The 21,851-nt window shown below is 42.2% G+C and overlaps 1 protein-coding gene across 4 annotated transcripts in view; it reads right to left on the reverse strand.

Moving 5' to 3' along the window:
• Positions 1–21,851, reverse strand: part of PTPRG (protein tyrosine phosphatase receptor type G) — a 559,059-nt gene that overhangs the window by 175,561 nt on the left and 361,647 nt on the right. For all 4 annotated transcript variants that reach the window (XM_079957946.1, XM_079957945.1, XM_079957948.1 and 1 more), the window contains exon 5: positions 13,089–13,184. In XM_079957946.1, coding sequence (XP_079814072.1) covers positions 13,089–13,184 — 96 coding nt within the window. The remainder of the gene's footprint in view (positions 1–13,088; positions 13,185–21,851) is intronic.

The raw sequence follows: 21,851 nt of genomic DNA on the forward strand, positions 1-21,851 counted from the left end.
AGCCAGACATCCTGGAGAGTGAAGTCAAATGGGCCTTAGAAAGCACTGCAAATAACAAGGCCAGTGGAAGTGATGGTATTCCAGCTGAACTATTTAAAATTTTAAAAGATGATGCTGTTAAGGTGCTACACTCAATATGCCAGCAAGTTTGGAAAACTCAGCAGTGGCCAGAAGATTGGAGAAGATCAATCTACATCCCAATCCCAAAGAAGGGCAGTGCCAAAGAATGCTCCAACTATCGCACAATTGCACTAATTTCTCACGCTAGCAAGGTTATGCTTAAAATTCTACAAGGAAGGCTCAAGCAGTATGTGGACCGAGAACTCCCAGAAGTGCAAGCTGGATTTAGAAGAGGCAGAGGAACCAGAGACCAAATTGCAAACATGCGCTGGATTATGGAGAAAGCTAGAGAGTTCCAGAAAGACATTTACTTCTGCTTCATTGACTATGCAAAAGCCTTTGACTGTGTCGACCATGGCAAACTATGGCAAGTTCTTAAAGAAATGGGAGTGCCTGATCACCTCATCTGTCTCCTGAGAAATCTCTATGTGGGACAAGAAGCTACAGTTAGAACTGGATATGGAACAACTGACTGGTTCAACATTGGGAAAGGAGTACGACAAGGCTGCATTTTGTCTCCCTGCTTATTTAACTTATATGCAGAATTCATCATGCGAAAGGCTGGGCTGGATGAATCCCTAGCCGGAATTAAGATTGCCGGAAGAAATATCAACAACCTCAGATATGCAGATGACACAACCTTGATGGCAGAAAGTGAGGAGGAATTAAAGAACCTTTTATTGAGGGTGAAAGAGGAGAGTGCAAAATATGGTCTGAAGCTCAACATCAAAAAAACGAAGATCATGGCTACTGGTCCCATCACCTCCTGGCAAATAGAAGGGGAAGAAATGGAGGCAGTGAGAGATTTTACTTTCTTGGGCTCCATGATCACTGCAGATGGTGACAGCAGCCACGAAATTAAAAGACGCCTGCTTCTTGGGAGAAGGGTAATGACAGGCCTAGACAGCATCTTGAGAAGTAGAGACATCACCTTGCCAACAAAGGTCCGTATAGTTAAAGCTATGGTTTTCCCAGTAGTGATGTATGGAAGTGAGAGCTGGACCATAAAGAAGGCTGATTGCCGAAGAATTGATGCTTTTGAATTATGGTGCTGGAGGAGACTCTTGAGAGTCCCATGGACTGCAAGAAGATCAAACCTCTCCATTCTGAAGGAAATCAGCCCTGAGTGCTCACTGGAAGGACAGATTGTGAAGCTGAGGCTCCAGTACTTTGGCCACCTCATGAGAAGAGAAGACTCCCTGGAGAAGACCCTGATGTTGGGAAAGATGGAGGGCACAAGGAGAAGGGGGCGACAGAGGACAAGATGGTTGGATAGTGTTTTCGAGGTTACCAGCATGAGTCTGACCAAGCTGCGGGGGGCAGTGGAGGACAGGAGTGCCTGGCGTTCTCTGGTCCATGGGGTCACGAAGAGTCGGACACGACTAAACGACTAAACAACAACAACAATGTTAGGGCCACTTTTTTAGATATACCCCCTACACACACACACAGCCATTCCCCCCAAAGCAACACTGAAAAAATAATGGGCAGATTTGGCTAAGATTTTTATAAAAAAATAAATGTTCTCTTCAAAACTTGTGGTGGGAGAATGAACTCCATACTATACTTGACTGAAAAGCTGGTGTGAGGTGGAAAACAGATTCCCTTGAAAGTGATGTAATTATTTTGTGCAAATTATTTTCAGACAAAAAGTCATAGAAAGGATGCAGTTAGGAATACACCCCTCTCATATTCGCTTCCTAGCAAGCCACCAATGCCAGCCTCCACAAAATGGGAGGGGATGCACATCTCATCATAAGACGTATCTACACACACACACACACACACACACACACACACATGAATTGGTGATTCTCTAACACGCAAACCCCTGAAAGTGGTAGATAGATGGCGACAGGACCACGAGAGAAAAGTGCGGAAGTGGACATCTCCGCGGAAGCGGACACTGAGATCCAGCGCCGAGGGCCTTCTGGCGGTTCCCTCATTGCGAGAAGTGAGGCTACAGGGAACCAGGCAGAGGGCCTTCTCGGTAGTGGCGCCCGACCTGTGGAACGCCCTCCCATCAGATGTCAAAGAGATAAAGAATTACCTGACATTCAGAAGACATCTTAAGGCAGCCCTGTTCAGGGAAGTTTTTAATATGTAATGCTGTATTGTTTTTAACACTGATTGGGAGCCGCCCAGAGTGGCTGGGGAAACTCAGCCAGATGGGCGGGGTATAAATAATAAATTATTATTATATTATTATTATTATTATCTCCCAGGGTGAGAGAGAGAGACTGAGAAGAAAAGAAAGCACCAAGATGAGAGATGAGAGGCTCTGTCATTTTCTGTGGTGAGGTAGGATTAAGAACTAGTGTTGTAGAGGGAGAGAAGTATTTGCACTTTGTGCACTATTTCTACACTTTAGGTATGGTGCCGCTGCCCCCCCCCCCCCGGTATTTTTCATCATGCTGCTGTTATTAAATGTTTTATAGTTGTACCTGAGATGAGTAGACAATAACTTACACTATTTATCTTGTATTTTTCAGGGGCTGAGTTGGGAGCTTCATTGCTGGGTTGACACTGGAAATAGGGTGACATTGCTGTTCATTATGTATTGCTTATGCTTATTGCTTATTACAGTGGTACCTCGGGTTAAATACTTAATTCGTTCCGGAGGTCCATTCTTAACCTGAAACTGGTCTTAACCTGAAGCACCACTTTAGCTAATGGGGCCTCCCGCTGATGCCGGACCGCTGGACCACGATTTCTGTTCTCATCCTGAAGCAAAGTTCTTATCCTGAGGTACTATTTCTGGGTTAGCGGAGTCTGTAACCTGAAGCGTATGTAACCTGAAGTGTATGTAACCCGAGATACCACTGTATTATGAATTGTATCTATATAAGTTTTAATTTTTTTCATTTAATGAGCATTCTGTTATAAAACATTATATTGTTTTATTATATTGTGTGTTGTAAACTGTCCCGTGGCTTTTTGATGAAAGGGGAGGATATATAAATTTATTAAATAACCCAACGAAAGGAAAGACTAAGTGACATTATGATAAATATCCATCGACACTGCACAGGTGTGTGTTCTGGTATCATGCATGCTGTAACTCAACAGGCATTAAGAGTCTCATTCCACAACGGGATTTCAAATTAAGATATTACATTTTGGAGACAATGCAGCCAAGGTCTGAGTTTTCATGTTCCCGTGCTGTACTAAAATTTACCATGCAACTGTTCATACCACAAAAGGGAGCTCTAAATGTGCACTTATAGAATGTTATCTTCTTACACCACACAGTCAACCTGTGGATAGAAAAGTTCAGAACACAGCAGGTTGCTGCCATCATGATCCAAGGACTCCAAATGCCTGCTGTCAGAGCACAGGCAGAAAAGAATAAACAAAACAAGGGGTGTGTGTGTGTGTGTGTGTGTTTGTGTACACACAAACTAGCAACTCAAGTTATCTCGGACACCACTCAGCACTCTTGCTTGCATAACTACACAAACATAATTCTTATATATGTCAACAATGTTCCATCATCAACCATTTCTCTGGAGTCTCGATACTGGATGCCACTGAACTAAGTCATGGTTTGAGGTCAGGAGACTGCTAAAGTGCATTAGAAAGAGATATGTGTACAGTACTGGTATATTTTACCAAGAAGGTGTTAAGGCATCCCCCCCCCTCACTCACTCATTCACTCTCTCCCTTTGCTGTAATTTTCAGGAAGGGAGGGAGAGGTCAAAAGCCCTTCTCACTCTGTTTCTGGTTTTCAAGGTCAAACTACAGCCGCGGGGCAGCATTGCATAACCAAACCCCCACCTCAAAATCATGGAACTACATGTCACATGCAGGTCCATCCTCAGGCTGAAGCATCCGTCCATCAGGTTAGAATGGAAAGGGAACAACACAGCCCTCCTTTCTTCCAAGGTAGCATTTTGTTACAAGTAGCATTTTCTACAGTAGTCCTTTGGTCAATCTTCTACAGCCAGTTGGAATGGATGTCCTAGATTTCAAAATATTTGGAGGGCTCCAGGTTGGAGAACACTGCCCTTAATAAACTTCATGGTTTCCTGATATCAGCAATCAGTTACTGATATTGTGGCTGCAGTCTGCTTGCTTTCCTCCATTATGCCTTCTATGCTTTGATTTTGAACTCTGCCTAACCCAACACTCCTTTCCTAATATTTATTCATTCCTCTCTGTTTCTACTCTGTCCTGGGTAATGTATTTCCAGATGCTTACTGGACTATCTGATCATGGCAACTGCATAAATTCCTCAGCAGAATAAAAGTAGGTTATTGTTGTTTAGTCGTGTCCAACTCTTCGTGACCTCATGGACCAGAGCACACCAGGCACTCCTGTCTTCCAAAAAGTAGGTAAAGGTAAAGGTAAAGGGACCCCTGATCATTAGGTCCAGTCGTGGCCGACTCTGCATGACTAAGCCGCTTCTGGTGAACCAGAGCAGTGCACGGAAACGCCATTTACGTTCATGCCGGAGCGGTACCTATTTATCTACTTGCACTTTGATGTGCTTTCGAACTGCTAGGTGGGCAGGAGCAGGGACCGAGCAACGGGAGCTCACCCCGTCGCGGGGATTCGAACCGCAGACCTTCTGATTGGCAAGTCCTAGGATCTGTGGTTTAACCCACAGCACCACCTGCGTCCCCAAAAAAGTAGGTAGAGTGGTACAATTTTTAAGAGAATGGTTGAAAAAGACCCTGTTGAGCCCTGCCACTTTGAAATGCTGCATGGTATAGAAATTCCCATCCCCAAACACCACAGAACCACACTCTCAGCTAAAGGACACAGGTTCAAGACTTTATGGTGACAGCAGCTAAAGATATTATCAGACTTAGACATGCCTACGTGGGGTTTATAATGGCCAAACTGAGGGCAAAATATGGAAACCTACAGTCTAGAATCCTGTAAAAGGGAATTGCGACAAGAGAAAGTCAGTAAAACTATAAAAAAGTTTAGTAAACAGCGTCAAGAAGGCTCTTCTATCTGTACATTCTTCTGAGGTGAATTTTCTTCTCTAAGGCTTCATATTTCAAATGAAATTTTGCTACAAAGCTGCTTCCTGCTTAACTCTCTTTAAAACCATGGCTCCTTTATTTAAAACAACACCTCTGTTGCTTGTTTAGCCTTAGCTTGGCCATGGTTAAGTCTCTGCCTTTCCACCTGAGTGAGGAAGGAATAAAAGAACAAGAGACTTGTCTTATAGCCCACCAGACCATTAGTCCACCAAGCTCAATGTTGTCAAGACTGATTCAGGCTGCAGACTCCTACGTGACATCAAATGTGCTGTGAAGATAAATGAGAAGAACTTGAAAACACTTGAGGTGATGAAACATGTGCAACCGTATTAATGCACAAATTGCTTGTAGAAGAAGGGTTCACAAGATCACATCCACATGTTGAAAGAATGTGTGGAGTGCACTGTGTAATCTAGCCCAACCCACTGCCACACTTTCCCAACATCCATAGATTCAACGGGCTTTGGAAGAAGTTCTAAGCCAATATAGATGTACATGGGTGGAGCTCCTCAGTGAAAGAGACTCTGCCCAACTGCATGGAGGGGTTTGTGTGAACTCACTTACGAGCCAAATTCCAATCTGCCTTGTCTAGCCTGAACTACAATGTCCTCACTGTGGAAGGGCATGTGGATCCAAAATTGGCCTCCACAGTCACTTACGGACTCACTGTTAAAACCGTGTTTATGGAAGACAATCTTGGCTACAAGTGATCGCCAAAGAAGAAGAAGACAATGAATCGAACTCCAGTTGAACAGCCACCTACCTGAGCTTTGAAAAACTTGTCATGAAGATTAAACATAAGCCTTAATGTGTTGTAGAAATGGCCGTTAAATAACAAAATTCATATGTGATGTAAATTTTAATATTTGCACCTTGTTCATAGTTCACAGGATTTGAGATCAAAACATTCTTTTACTTCCAAGCTGAAAAAGAAGGTTGGCTGGAATCCTTGAGGAGAGGCAGCGAAGCCCCTGCAGAGCTATTTTCACAAAATTGCCGCTTGGAGTGTGTAACCACATTCTGAAACAAAGTAAGCTAAGCACCTACGGACACATGCAGCTTGCAGCTGTACAGATTTTTCTTTATATTTAACCTTGTAATTTTATTCATTCATCAGGTCAGCGGTACTGACAGCTGCTGGAAGTGACATTTCTGAGTGGAATATTCGGAGAACATTTAAAAATATAGTCCACAGTCACAATCCGCAATTGAATTTTACCCAAGAAGTTGCCACTCAGAACTCCCGAAGCGACTGTTTACATTCCTCTCAAATTCTAAAAGCAGCTTGGAAACTGGTACAAGAGCTTCTTCTCTCTTTTTACAAAACTAATTGGGGGAACCTAGGAAGCTGCCTTATACCAGGGGTCCTACAAGATATCTTGCCCAGTATTGCCACCATTTGCATGTAGCACTAAGCCATAAAGTATGGTTTAGTGAGCCACAATGTGAATTAGTTGTGTGCTAGTGTATGCAGCCTGAACACCCCTGCTTTCCTCTTCCCTTCACACAAGCAGGCAGACAAACCATGAAGGGACCAACTGAACAAAATTCTGCCATAACAAAATTGTTGACTCTTTTAATGTGCCGCAAACCTCTCTGATTGCCCATACGTTTCATGGCTCTTTTGTAATTGTAATTGTAAATATCAACATCTGCTTTTCTTTATAAAACTGCAAGCCACCTCACAGGCCCTTCTAAGGGCTGAACGGTGGGATATGCACTCGTTGCTAACAAAATAAGGGTGCAATAATATCTTTTTATTTCACTCATTTCAATCCCAATGTACTGGCTGTTGCCAATTGTCCTTGAAACCTAATGAACTGAGTAAGAAGACTTTAATATGGCTGAGGCTAAATTATTAAACAAGACCCAACAAAAACCAACAAAAAGACCAACCCCGAGGGTTCTTAATTTTTAGAAGTGCCACCAATAATTACATGGTACAATGTAACACTAAATATAGAATATAAATATAAAGAAAAGATTTGCAGCTATTGCTAAAGAGTTGAGAGAAAGCAGTAGTGGCAAAGAATGTGGGTTTAGGCAAGGCACTTTTTTCTCTGCCTCGGCCTCCTCTCTTGCCATGCGGTGCCACTTAAATGACACTGTTAACAATTACTAAGATAACGTTCTCTGCTGCTCAAGGGGGAAGGCCTAAAGTTGGCTCAAGTTACAAGAGGGTTAAATTCTGCTTGAGCATTAGGAGAAATATTTTGACAGTAAGAGTAGTTGTACAGTAGAACCTATTCCTTAGAAGGGATCCCCTTTCTGCAGCTCTTCAGCCTAAGGCGGAACGGCAATCTGTGGGGAGGCTAGAGCGTCCTATTTTACAGAGAACAATTCTTATCTGAAGGAGCCTTCTTTTTGAAGAGCTGTGTTGTCCAAGACCAGATTACAGTGGTACCTTGGGTTACATACACTTCAGGTTACAGACTCTGCTAATCCAGAAATATTACCTCAGGTTAAGAACTTTGCTTCAGGATGAGAACAGAAATCGTGCTCCGGCGGCGCAGCGGCAGCAGGAGGCCCCATTAGCTAAAGTGGTGCTTCAGATTAAGAACAGTTTCAGGTTAAGAACAGACCTCCAGAACGAATTAAGTTCTTAACCCGAGGTACCACTGTAAAGGTAAAAAACCTCAAAGAAGAGAGAGCAGAAGCCCTGCAATTGCCCAACAGCACCTGGTAATCTTCCTCAGTACGGAAAGAAATAAACTGCATTCCTATTTAAATTCTAATGATTTTTTCGGCACCTGTATCAATATGTATAAATTAGCATATGCAGATACTATGCTAATCAATGTCCTTTTTGGTGATGTGTAAGAGGCCACTGTATTAACAAGGTCTCACAATGACATGTTTAAAAAAATGTACAGGGTAAACTATGTCTGGCACTAATCGTTATTAATAGCTCTGAATTACTGGTGCTTCGATGCCTTGTATTTTTGTACGCAAAGGGGTATAAAAGCAGCAAGTCCATATTGCGGACTTCTTTTTTAATTTAGAAGTTTCCAGGCAGAGATTACAGTGAAATCTCAGTAATAGTAAGAATATTTCCGTAATGCTGCATAAAACAAGGTTAAAAGGAGCATTCAACCTGTAATAGCTTAGGGAGAAACCTTTTTATTTCATGAGGTCTTCCTAAGACATGGTTCACTAACTCCCACTCACAGTGAGATGTTTCAGCATGCAATATGCAGCAGAGATTACAACCACAATGGAAACCAAATGGAGCATAGAAATAGCCTACAGGAACTCGGGGAAATATATTCTGATATTCAGCATGACTTTCAAAGCTTTGTGATATTTGAAACTCTAAACACTGGTCACTTAATTCCCCCAACCCACCCCCTTTGCAAATTTAGCTTCCACTAGTTTTTACTTTTAAAAAAACCAACAAAACTAAACTTTTAAGCCAAGCAGTAAAACAGAGCAGTGATATGGAATCATATAGCCATAGACTCAGTAGACAGCTGGTGAGGACGATATTCACATGCTGTGTGGGTATTGTAAAAGTATAACAATGCAAATCCAAGTCCATTAAGCAGCCTTTTCATAGTACAGTGGTACCTCAGGCTACATACGCTTCAGGTTACAGACTCCGCTAACCCAGAAATAGTGCTTCAGGTTAAGAACTTTGCTTCAGGATGAGAACAGAAATCGTGCTCCGGCGGTGTGACAGCAGCAGGAGGCCCCATTAGCTAAAGTGGTGCTTCAGGTTAAGAACAGTTTCAGGTTAAGAACGGACCTCTGGAACGAATTAAGTACTTAACCCGAGGTACCACTGTAGTGAGAGGTAGGAGTGTGAAAGTGGATCCAGCCTCTAGGCCAAATCCCGACCTCCCAAAACTCCAATTCTGGCAAGTGGGAAGAGACAGAAGTTGGCCATGTCTGGCTAATATGACCCACAGTATAGCGTCTCCAACAATAGAACACTGAGACCAGAACTGCCCCATGGCTGAGGCGACTGTAATTTGTTTCCCAGATTTCCCGAACTATTCTATTCTCCGTCTTCATTTCCTATGTTGTAAGTCTCAGGCATGCACCTTAGCCAATTGGTGCATAGTACATGGATCTTGAAATCCTCTGCTGGTAGCCTAGATACGATAGTAATATTCAAAGTCTCCTATCCACTCCATGATTCTCAGTTGGTGGGTGTGCTTTTCAGCCAAGATTGGGTCCTAAAGTGGCTTGCAGATAAATCCATCAGAAGACGGAATGTAAATAAATGGGTGAGTGTGTATGTATAGAGACTGAGAAAGAAGGTATAATATTGCATCTCACCAGTGCTCCCCCCCTTGCCTAAAAAATGTTTAGGGGTACTCTCATTTTCCTACTCATATTGAAGTACTGCCCCTCAATGAGGCCAAACTTAGATTCACAAAATGTTTAGGGTTATGTGTACCCCTGTGTCCCCCCAGAAAAACCCACTGCATCTCACTATTCCAGTTTTGTTGACTATTGGTTTTATTAAACTGTTTATTGGTACATATGGGCTATACATAAAATAAACAGTAAACAAAATACATGAGTATCATTTTTTTTAAATTCTTGTTTCTTCCTAACTGCAGAAAGCTAGCTCAAACCAGAACCCCACCTGTTCTCTCTCTCTCTCTCTCTCTCTCTCTCTCTCTCTCTCTCTCTCACACACACACACACACACACACACACACACGGGGTGGGGAACTATAGAAACAAAATATACTGTATTTTTCACACCATAGGACGCACTTTTTCCCCTCCAAAAATGAAGGGGAAATGTGTGTGCGTCCTATGGTGCAAATGCAGGCTTTCGCTGAAGCCTGGAGAGTGAGAGGGGTCGGTGTGCACCAACCCCTCACGCTCTCCAAGCTTCGCACACCTCTCCGCAAGCAGCGGGAGCCCAGCGCTGGGCTTCCGCTGCTTGCGGAAAGTTGCCAGCATGCCGAAGCCTGCGCGCGCTGAGCTCAGCGCGCCCAGGCTTCGCGGACCTCTCTGCAAGCAGCGGGAGTGCTCCCACGGCTTGCAGAGAGCTGCCTGTTTGGGGGCTGGGGTCGGGGGAAGCTCGAGCTTCCCCTGCCCCAGCCCCTGGGGGGTAAATAATTTTTTCCCCTTTATTTCCCCCCCAAAAAACTGGGTGCGCCCTATGGTCCGGTGCGCCCTATGGTCCGGTGCGCCCTATGGTCCGGTGCGCCTTATGGTGCGAAAAATACGGTAGTTCATGCTTACTTATTTATAGGGCTCACACATATGGATGGGTAAGATCTTTGGATCTGCGACTAAACTACACCAGAAGGTTTTAGATTGTATAACAAGGCCTGACATTGCTGAAAGGCGTGCTACAAATAACCTTTATGGTTTCACTGAACTTAGAAACCTACGCTTTCCAGGCGAAACAGGATTTTTCCATTGACTAAGGTTCTATGGTTCACCAGGATGGTGCTGTGGTGAAAGAAGATGGGATGGTGATACTCCACGCTGATGGTGGCAGCATCTGGGAAACCAATGCCACCAATCTGGAACTCCATTGGCTTGTGCCTCACCCTGCCCCACCACTATGCAAGGGAGCACAGCAGCATTCTCCAGCCCCCACCCACAACTTCTGCTATCTATTTAACAGTGATACAGGACACCTTTAAAAGCAAACTTTCCTGAGGCATTGTACGTCAAAAAAATATATTAAAATACAACAGAACACAAGGAAAAATGATCAAACACGAATAAAACCAGCAGTAGCAAAAAAACACCCTACCTGAGTTCATGTGTCTAATCAATTTATATCGACCAAGACTCACAACAAATCTTTTCCTACAACACATTTTAGAACACTGCTCCTTTTTATTATTGCTCCTAAGATCTATTAAGATAAAAACACAGTTCAATTGTGTCTTTAAAAGACACATTCATGACTTTAAATAAAAGACAACTTCTTCTGGAAATAAAATACATGCCACATGTATATCAGGTGGCAGAAGATAACAAATATGAAAATTTCTTAACCACCTGCCATCACAAACTGACTCCATGAAATCTCTGCTGCTACACGCTTTTTTTTTTATACACCTTATAAATGTCTATAGACATATATAACTGTGGAGGCAAGTTTCACAAAGTACAATATTTTCACCTTTCTGTCTCTGGTATCTCTGACTGAATTAATTTGGCCAATTACCTTTCTAGCTGTTGAAACACTTGGTTTAATGTCAAGTGGTTTATTTTTAAAACTATCTTGTTCAAATGAATGGAAATGAATAGAAAACAACATTATAACCAAAGTGAGTATCAAGTCAGAGACAGAAAGCACACCTACAAAAGTAAAATAATGCCCGGTTCAAAAAGCAGTAATACAAGTGATTTTTGTTTAGCTTCATAGCACAACTGACAAAAAATACAATCCCATTCCTAGTGTAACCTATAGGTTGTATCCAACTTTTGGTCATGTATCAGAACATCCCCTTCATCTCCTTCCCCCACATACCTTATTCAAATCTGCTCTGGGTTTCCCTGCAATTTTCTGGAGAGGATTGGGTGGTGGTGCAGAGGGCATGTGGGGCAGGGAGGGGTTCCATTGCATGAGAAGAAATTGCTTCACTCTAAGGGTTAGACTTAACCCTATGCTCCTAAGAAAGAATGTCCCTTTCCTACTATGCCACTACAATCTCCAAGATAGGTCAAGTGAAGCAGTGAGAAGACTGACAAGCAGAGAAAGCTGCCCTTAATGGCCGATCTTCCAATCATAGCTGTCAACCTTCCCTTTTTTTGTGGGAAATTCCCTTATCCCAGTGCCATTTCCCGCTGCTTCCCGCTGCTATCCTGGATTGTTAGATATCCCGTAGACTGTCCCTGGGACAGGTGAGGCTGCTGATCCCTTATTTTCAAGGCTGCTGATCCCTTATTTTCAAATCTGAAAGCTGACAGCTATGTTTCCAATGATCTTTCAGCAGAAAACTATCTTGCCATATAAAACAGAAGAACTTTTAGAAAATTATTTCTATCAAGCATATTTACTGATTTGGGCTAGATGTTGGTATGTTTCCCTTGCTATATTTTATCAATTGTGGTAAAAAGAAATTGAGCCCTTAAGGAAGTGTGGATGTAAAAGCAAATACAATGGCTAAGAAAAGACAGGTGTTTTTCCCAAAAGTTTGAGTATTGTTTGAGATGTGTTCCACTGAAAGGCACCTGTGCCTGAATTTGCGATAGCCTATCGGAAGAAGGTTGTACCGTCACTTTCACCTTAATTTATCCTTTACTCAGAAAAGGAAAACCATTTCTCCTATATAATGAGACAAAGAAGCTGAACAGCCCTTCAATTTGACTTGACCTGTCAGCCATCATAAGCAGCGGCCCCTGTAAAGTACCGCAAGTCCTCAGGTGTGCTGAACCTGTAAATGAGCTAACTGAACATTCACATTCTTTCAAAAAGCATTTTATAAAAAGGGGCTCCATAAATCCACTGACTTGGAAAACCTGATTTCCTTGAGATATTTAGTTGCCATGACAATTTATAATAAGATGCTACTACAGTAGAGAGAGAGAGAGAGAGAGATTGGGGAGGGAGGGAGGGAACACAGGGAAACTGAGGATATTGATTAATATGCTGGCAAGTTGCATCTGAATTTAAAGTTTTCTTCCAGCCTAAGAGGCCCGTTAATATTTCAAGAACCTGAGCAACATGCTTCAATAGCAAGGTAAGTTCTATGATAAATGTGTTCTCCAATCTGTGCACCAGTCAAGCAGCTATAAAAATCAGAATAATTCATGCAAAGATTTCCATTATGTTTCTAAACACACTTATTTACATTTTAAATCACACAGCAGACAATAGAAAATATCCTTCATTTAGACAGGTGTGAATGAGAAAACAGATGCATCCATTAAAGCAGAACCAACTCAATGAATAACAACAACAACAGTAATGATAAAGAAAGGAGGTGTGGGGAGGGAAAACTTTGCTACCTCTTGGCTTCACAGAGTTTGGGTCAATGAGCAACTTACCTGAAAAAACACAGCCATGGCTCCTATTATTCTTTTCTCTTGGACCGCTGTCCCAAAGCTGTCAAAATCATCAGGATTGTAGAAATAAATCTGCATCTGTGGAAAAATGGAAAGAATTTTATTTTGTTGCAATATTGACTCCAGGATAGGACAATGAATAATGCGTTGTGTGTAGACCAGGGAGGACCAAGACGAAATCTTTGGCTCTGTGATGTCTGAACCTCCACCCCGACGGCTGGAACAAGTTCCTAGGGTGAGAGAGCATGGATCTAAGTGGGAAAGGCAAAGTCAGAGGAAGGTTGGGAATAGAAAACCTCCATGTGTTGGAAGATGGTCTACATGCTGGATTTCAGGTAAGACAGTAAAGTAAAAATAAATTGACTAATTTGTGGTCAAGGGCACAATGGCCATTTTCTTGCGGTGCCTCAGCAGGTATTAAGTAACTAGCCACAACTCGGATGATTTTGCAAATGAATAAATAATAGTTATATTTGTTGCAACATACAGCAAATGCAAATAAGTGTGCCAAGCTCCTATCTGGGGCAACTAAGATGGCTAAACCTACCAAGATGATTTGCTCAAAATGATTTCTGAAATCTGTGAAAGCAACTACTCCTGTTAATAGGGCAAATTGCTGTTGACCATTACACACACTTAATTTGGACGGTATGGGATGTTTTGCCTCTTAAAACCAGTCTGAACTGGAGTCAGGTCAGAGATCCAGGAAGCCAGATAAGCACAGAGATGAGCATTAAAAAAAAATCCAAATAAGGTTGGCTCCATTCTCTTCATTGCTATAGAACCAAAGAGCAGGCATGACCATGTATGTCTGAGGAGACCTGACAGTCATTGGGGGCCAAGTCAAGACAATGCAGATGGATGGTTTGCCAGGGACCTGAGGGAGGGATCCTGCTTGTCTCTGCTTGCCCCGGGGAAGCCGATTACTAAGGATCTTGGGGAGGATCCAAGTGTGTGGGGGGAGATTCCCTCAATCTGCTCTCTTGCCTAACCTGTCGCCTCACCCTGCCTCGCTCTCCACAGCCATCAGATACTATGTCTGACACACCCACAACACCTATTGTACCACCTACCCCAGAGTCTAGGCCTGCCTTTCCAGAGGGGGGCGTTTTGTCCCTCAGGGGGCAGAGACACCTCCCCTATCACCAAAGTCCTGCAGATACCAAATGAGGTGTAAACAGATGGAGCAGATTCCACCTTCTAGACAGAGTGCTGGACTTTCCACCCCATTCCTTTATATAGGATAGCAAGGGGTGTTGGTGTTGGATCAACGTCTTAAGATGGATCACATGCCCTGCCTGTGTATCCATGCCTTGGGTTAACAATGTGCATTGCTTGCTGTGCCTCCAACTACTGATTTTCATATGTATCACACTGATTTAAACATTGACACCTTTGGAAAGAATCCTTGTTCTTCAACAACAGATATCTGAGATGTTGATCCACCTTGGTTCTCTGCTACTGGGATAGGACTGACCACCTGGTTTAACGCAGATGGGCAGCGCATGAGGTATAATTTGCTCTGAATGTGCTTTTATTGCTGCTTATTGCTATAAACTGATTAATTCATGAACACTTGACCCAGTGTTGCATGGTTTTCTTGCTGTTCAGCTGGAATCTAAACAGTCGCTGGCTTACCATGATACGTGAACCATGCTAAGCGTTACAATTCCACTGGGTTAACCTGGAGAAAATTCTCTCTTTCAGAATTGAAAGGTCTGGATATCTCTCTCTCTCTCTCTCTCTCTCTCTCTCTCTCTCTCTCACACACACACACACACACACACACACAAACTAAAAAGTAGTTTCAACTTGTATGCAACCAAGTTACTCATAAAGTCTCTCTTTGCTGGTAAACTGTAGCATCTAATCATGCCGTCATATGAATCCAGATTAAAGATGGTGGAATCACACGACTGCTTAGAACACTGCAGCCTCTTTTTTGCAGGCTCTATATTCTGTCATGCTCATGATCGCTGGTTGAGCAACATGAGAAATGTTCCGCAGGGGAGAGACATGTGCAGCCTCCTCTGATCCAAGTATGCAACAGCATAGTATGGCTATGAAAACAACACCTCAAGGTTTCAAAAAATAAAGCTTCTATTTGAAGATACCTGCCGCTCTTACAAGCACCTGATCGTTGGCTCTCTGCAGACGGTTGGGCATCACATATTTTTCTTCCATATCTTTTATGTACACAGAAGACACACGCATAAAACAAGGCGGTATGTTCAAGTAAAAACTGCAACCAGCCAGATTAGTTGTCATGGAGCCACACTGCTGAGCTATGGTGATGTATTGCTTACGCAAATATGAAAGCAATCAAGAAACAGCTTTACTCCATCTGCTCTCCTGCAGGAGCCATCCTAATTTATTAAGAGAAATGCACTGCAAATTAGGGCCATACATATAGGTGGCAACATGTGGCTGGCCTTCTGTGCTATATAACCAACACCTGTGCATTGACTTGCTTTGAGTGTGAGCAACACCTGCAGTTCCATACCATTCCTCTATCCACATGAGAGAGCTTCATTCATATTCCTTTTCTTCTGGTACTTTGATAAGAGATGCCACACATTTCGGCAAGTTCCAGTACTAAATACCTAAATGCCCCTGTTGGTCTGCAGCAAATCTAGGCCAGAACAGGAGCAGGAGTTCAAACTCAACTTCTTGAATTACACGCAAAACAGGAGCACTGCAATGTTTCACAGCTGCCATATTCTATCTCAATCCTCCCTTGGAGCCTCCCCATGAAAAAAGAGGCATGTTCAGTTAACTTTAACAATCATAGCATCATTTCCAATAACCTTACCAGCACATTGTTCACTTCCTAATATTTCAAAATAACCCACTTAATGGGTTTTAATTAGATTTTATTTCAACCATCTTCCTCAGGGTAAGGTCACATGCTGGGCTGTAACTACGAAAACCAGAGGTGTGCATTGTTTCAGCAAAGATACTCATGATTCTGAAAATGGTACTGACAGGGAATTGCTAGATAACCAAAAATTTGTGCTACATTCTTGGGCCATCCTTATATTTATATCTCCTGACAAGTACCAATGGGAATTCAGCAGAAAATACATTTGCCTGGAAGAGCTGGAGGATAAATTTTAATTGTTTTGCCTTCATATCCCCAACCTCATAGATCCCTGGCAATCTCTTACAAATTAACAGCCTCCAGGTTTGGACAACACTCAATTTTCAACATGATACATTCATGCACTGATATTCAAATTCAAAACAATTTGGTTTCAGGTTGGATAACTTGAGCTCCATTTATATGAAACAAATAAAAATCCCAAGTAATGACCATAAACTACATTTCTACTTCCCATTCAGAGAAAACTAAAACACATCAATTCTCAAATAAAGTGTCTAAAATATTTGTAATATTATGCAGAAGAAAACAATATGTGAAAGAAAACAATATTCAGTAAGCTTGGCATAGTCTGTAGGATGCCAAAAGCATTCTAGACCATCTTTGCTCGTAACGTTAGAAGGAAATTAATTTTTGCAATATTCTTTTGGGTAAGTGAGGAAAGGGGCATTGATTGAGAGCCATTTTTTTTACCAGTGTAATATGCTATGGGTTGTATCCAACCAGAATACACAGAGTAGGCCTGTTGAAATTAATCTACCTTGGTTAGTCATGGGCATGAATTCAAAGAGTTCTACTCTGAGTAGGACTGGAACTGAATACAACCCAAAGGGTTATATTTTAGGGGGGTTTTAGCATTGGCCCTCATAACTGTAGATTTAAGGTTATCATTCACTCATCCCTCCCAAGCATAGGAACATTAAGAGGAGGTTTCATATCCTGACTTTTAGACTGCACCAGCCCACATGAGGCTTACTTTAGCATTGGCCAGAAATGTGGAGTCGCAGTGGCACGGTAAATCGTCCTTGCCTCATAGCCAGACATTCTGGACCGCCAGCTCCTCATTCAAATGCTGTTGCATCACACTGAGGGGCACTGATACTGTGATAAGGTTACTGGGCTACTAGGCTAGAGAGTTGAAGGCCCAGACAAAAATGTTGTCTCTCACTCTTTCTGGACTTGCCATTTCTAGTACCAGCCTTCTAGCCTTGCTCAACATACCGGCAAATAAGTAATTTAATAAACGAGCAACATAACTGTTCAGTTTTTGCTTCTCATAAGGAAACTTTAAAGGATCACCCTAGAACCTCCCAGAATTAAGGGAAGTGAGGAAAGCAAAGCGCTATACTGTGTTTTATATGCCTTCTCCTTATCTGACCAAATATGAAAGCATCTACGTGGAATCGGGAATTCCAATGTACTTCAGCTATAGGGAGTTTGCCATTATCACTATTACATATCCAGAGGTATCATATAATTTAAGTTTTAAAAAGCTGCAAGACTTCTAAGACAGCCAACGTTATAATGAATCAGTCAGCTAACTGCAGAGGCAATAATTAAAGAGGCTGTTGGAAAGCCAAAATATTTGGGGAAGAATACAGGGCTAAAAAAAGGACTCCAAGTTCAGAATACTGAAGAAAGTAGTCTGAACGATTTGCTTTGATTCAGTGGAGCTAACTATTGAACAGACTAATCTTTAATTATTATTACCTCTCCCAGCTGCAATGTAGGAAGGAATTATTCTCAACCACCATTTGCTGCGGGATGTGAAATCTCTTGCTTGGAACCAAATTGTATGCAAAGCTTCTATATCCACGTAACTAATTTCTTTGTGAGGTTTTAAGCATGGCAAAAATATTTGGGGAATTCAGAGTTTTATCATGGTGCATTTGATTACTTGTTCTTGTGAGAAAAACAAACAAACACCAGCATGACTTTGCAACCTGACTCCCATTTCTGAAATAAATTAAAAAAGGTTGTTGGAATACCCTCATCTGCCAACTGCATTAGAGCTTGTGGGATTTGCAGGCACAATCCCACAGAGTTCAGCATGCTCAAATCCACCAGTTTTTCCCCCAATGAAGTCACTGCACAAGTGGAATGGGACCACACCCTCAGCTCTGCTCTGGGTCTTCGTCCAACCCTCCAGAGTAGATTTGGAGCATTTGGGAGGCACATGGGAGGAGGAGAAGAAGGGGAAGTTCTCTTGTGTGGGTCATTCCGCTTCCACACTTACTTTGTTGGATTTTAGTGGATTGAAGTATCTTTAGCACTGTGGTATTGTGACTTCTATTATTAGTGATGAAATGCTAAAATCTGGAGGACCAGACACTTCATTGGTTTTTAAATTAGTGGGCTTAGTGATAACATTCAAAAATTTGGAGGAACAGAAATTTCAGTGGTTTCAGAAATTGGCAGGGAGAGTTGCTAATTTTTATGTCCTACCAGATGTGCACAGGAAGTAGCAATGTTAAAGTTATTTCTTCTGCCCTTCTCTAGCATGTACAACACCATACTTTCACCAGGGATAGTGAGGGTTCCTATAGCAGCAGAGTCCAGTGGAAGAAGACTGCCATCAAATCATAACTTCCAACAGCGATCGGATTAATGATTAGGATTACCCCATCATTTATTATTCCAAAATAAGAAAACTTTCCGTCACTCTTGTTGCTTCATTGTTTTAGTAGTTATTTTCTACACCTTTTAATGTGGTTTTATTTTCTACTTATATTTTTTACTATGTTTTTGTTTTTGTTGTTTAGTCGTTGTTGTTGTTTAGACTCTTCGTGACCCCATGGACCAGAGCACGTTTACCTTTCTGCTAATGCACTCTGGGCAATCTGCAATTTAAAAATAATGGCATAGGTAGAAAATGAAAAATGGATAGCGAGGAAAGAAGGAAGTAAGGACATTCTTACATAATGTTAGAGGAAGGCACGCTTGGCAAATCCATACCGTGATCAACTCCCACCCGGAAACCAATGTCCCCACTGTGGAAGGATATGTGGATCCAGAATTGGTCTCCACAGTCACCTACGGACTCATTGTTAAAACTGTGTTTATGGAAGACAATCTTACTCAGCTATGAGTGCTTGCCAAAGACATAATTGTAATAATGATCAGGTGGAATGGCTACTAAAGGTGGTATTTTGGATGATGAGGAAGCTAAAGGGCAGTCGATGCCACCTGGATTAGTAGAATAGACTTTGCTTTTTCACATATCACCTCTGATGTATCCAGGCGGAATGGTAGAACACACTACCTGTTGTCATTGGATGGGATTTGTTCACATGTGGGTTCAGACAAAACCTATCCTGAGCATCTGAAGGAACTTCCTTTCATCTCAGAATTGTCGGGGCAGTATCTTAGACCTTACATGCCACTCATACAAAATTGGTCATTCATTCCATACCAGCACCACTCCTCTTGAGAATGACCATCCTGGGAATGCTGATACAGGAATGAACCAAGTCGTGGGCTCCTCTCTCATGGCCCAGTTCTTCCTATGTGATGAGAGTGTCACAGGTGGGGCAGATATTAGAACAGCTTCCGTAATGACATGTTAATGGGAGAACAAAATGTGTTCATAAGTGACTTTATATTTTGCCCTTTCCAATCATGCAGAACTGACAGATTAATTACATTGATTAATTCAAAGCTATCTGTTCTACAGGCAGGTGACAGCAGGGTACACACTGTGATCAAGGATGGGGAAGGTGTTGCCTAGATAACCGTGCATTGTTATATGGGGCTGGGTTTTATAATCTTTTAGTCCCCTTTCAACTCTGATGCACGCTGCTGGTCCTTAGTATTGCAGCTACAGTTAAGAATTCATGGCCCGTTGTAGGACTGTGCTCCAAAACATTCTGTTACCCATAGGAGGAGTCGATATGACACTCCTGGCAGTGTGTTTGAACAGTGCTGGCCTCCCTGCCACCTTCTAGTAAGCAGCAGTGACCCAGGGAAGCACCACTGCTCCACACTACTGTTGGCTTCTGCTTGTGAATGCCAGGGAGGCTAGCTACCAAGCACCTGAGATTGGTGTAGTCACTGATTTTAAGAGAAATCCAGACCAAAGGGAATGATCTGTACAGTGGTAACTCGGGTTACATACGCTTCGGGTTACAGACGCTTCAGGTTACAGACTCCGCTAACCCAGAAATAGTACCTCGGGTTAAGAACTTTGCTTCAGGATGAAAACAGAAATTGTGCTCCGGTGGTGCGGCAGCAGCGGGAGGCCCCATTAGCTAAAGTAGTGCTTCAGGTTAAGAACAGTTTCAGGTTAAGAACGGACCTCCGGAACGAATTAAGTTCTTAACCCGAGGTATCACTGTAGATGAAATAAAGGACACTCACAGTTGCCCACTGAACACTCTGGACCAGACGATAAGCACCACAAAAGCCATGCACACAACCCACACAGTGCCGGATTTATGAATAAGCTAAACAAGCTATAGCTTAGGGCCCCACTCTCTTGGAGGCCTCCCAAAAATTTAAAGGAAATAAAACCTGGATGTACATTTCCAAAATATAAGATAAAAACTAATAAAACCTACATTCAGCAACAGTGTTTTGTGTTGTGTAGGCTCCTATTTTGTTATGTGCAAATGGCTTTAGATACCTATCAGGTCCACAAATCACCATATAGAATATATTCGACACAAAAAACAGCGACAATTTGTTGTTGACAAAGGACAGCTAGACATATAAAGGGCCCCATTACCTTCAATAGCTTAGGGCCTCATTAAACCTAAATCCAGCCCTGCCCACACATGATAATATCTCTAATTTTTCTCCCCTCCCCTTTCATAATTTTCAAGTGCCTAATTTTCCTCCCTCAAAAATTGGTGGAGAATGGTGTAAAAGAAAAGAAAAAAATGCAGGAGAAAATTTCGGGAAAACACTAGGCGAGGAAAGACTGCGTAGGAAGCTATGTGAACCAAGGCATTTCTCAGCTCGAGGCCATTTATCTGTAACAAAATTGGGTCAATATCATGTCGAAGTTTGCCGGATGGAGAAATAGTAAGCCTTAGTTAAGACAGCTGCCCTAGTAGCCTCTGTGTAAGGACAACTTCATGCACATGTATGCAAAAAAACCTTAAGCTGTAATTTTCAGCACACATGAGGTGCTGCTGTGGATTCAGCAGGGGAAAAAAGATACGTGTTACATTCATTTGTATTTTGATAAGGCAACTAACTGCTATCGTGTCTATGTTTTCTATAATGTGAAACTTCTCCCCCCCCAGCACCCCCCGAAATTGCTTTGTACTCAGAGTAACAACCATATGATTCACCATGAAATGAAGTCTGGAAAATCGTTTTGGATAAATGGAACTATAAATTCAATAGAATTTCCATGACAACATAGATTGCAACACTGTGCCACAAGTAAAGCCTTATAAATCATTCAAAACCAACAAGAAATCTGCAATAAGTCTTCTATTTCAAAACATGCAAGAGCTGTGAATTATAGTGTTGTGGCTATTAACTCACTTGAAATTTGCATTTTTACCCCTTCCACCACCTTTGCAGGTTTTGTGTTTGTCCTACAATAGTTCTTCTAAATTCAGGCAACACTGATAGTAGAAACTGTATTGCGCAACCTTCCAGGACTAACAAATACGTGTTGTTGTTTTTTAAAAAAGTTATTTTTGTTATTTCACTTTATAACTGAGGCGCCATCTTCTTGAGTTGAGGGGGCCCGATGCAACGTCGTGAGGAGCTAGGGGTGAAGTCAAATGCCCTCTGAACATTGAGGGGGCTTGGCCCCCTTAAAAAAAAAACAATGCGCGGGGGGGGGGGGGGAGCTGCCTCAATCCCTAGGAGCTGGCGCGTATGTTTTATAATATATATAAAACAGAGAT

The sequence above is a fragment of the Podarcis cretensis genome, assembly GCF_951804945.1.
Source record: "Podarcis cretensis genome assembly, chromosome: 2".
NCBI classification, from domain to species: domain Eukaryota; kingdom Metazoa; phylum Chordata; class Lepidosauria; order Squamata; family Lacertidae; genus Podarcis; species Podarcis cretensis.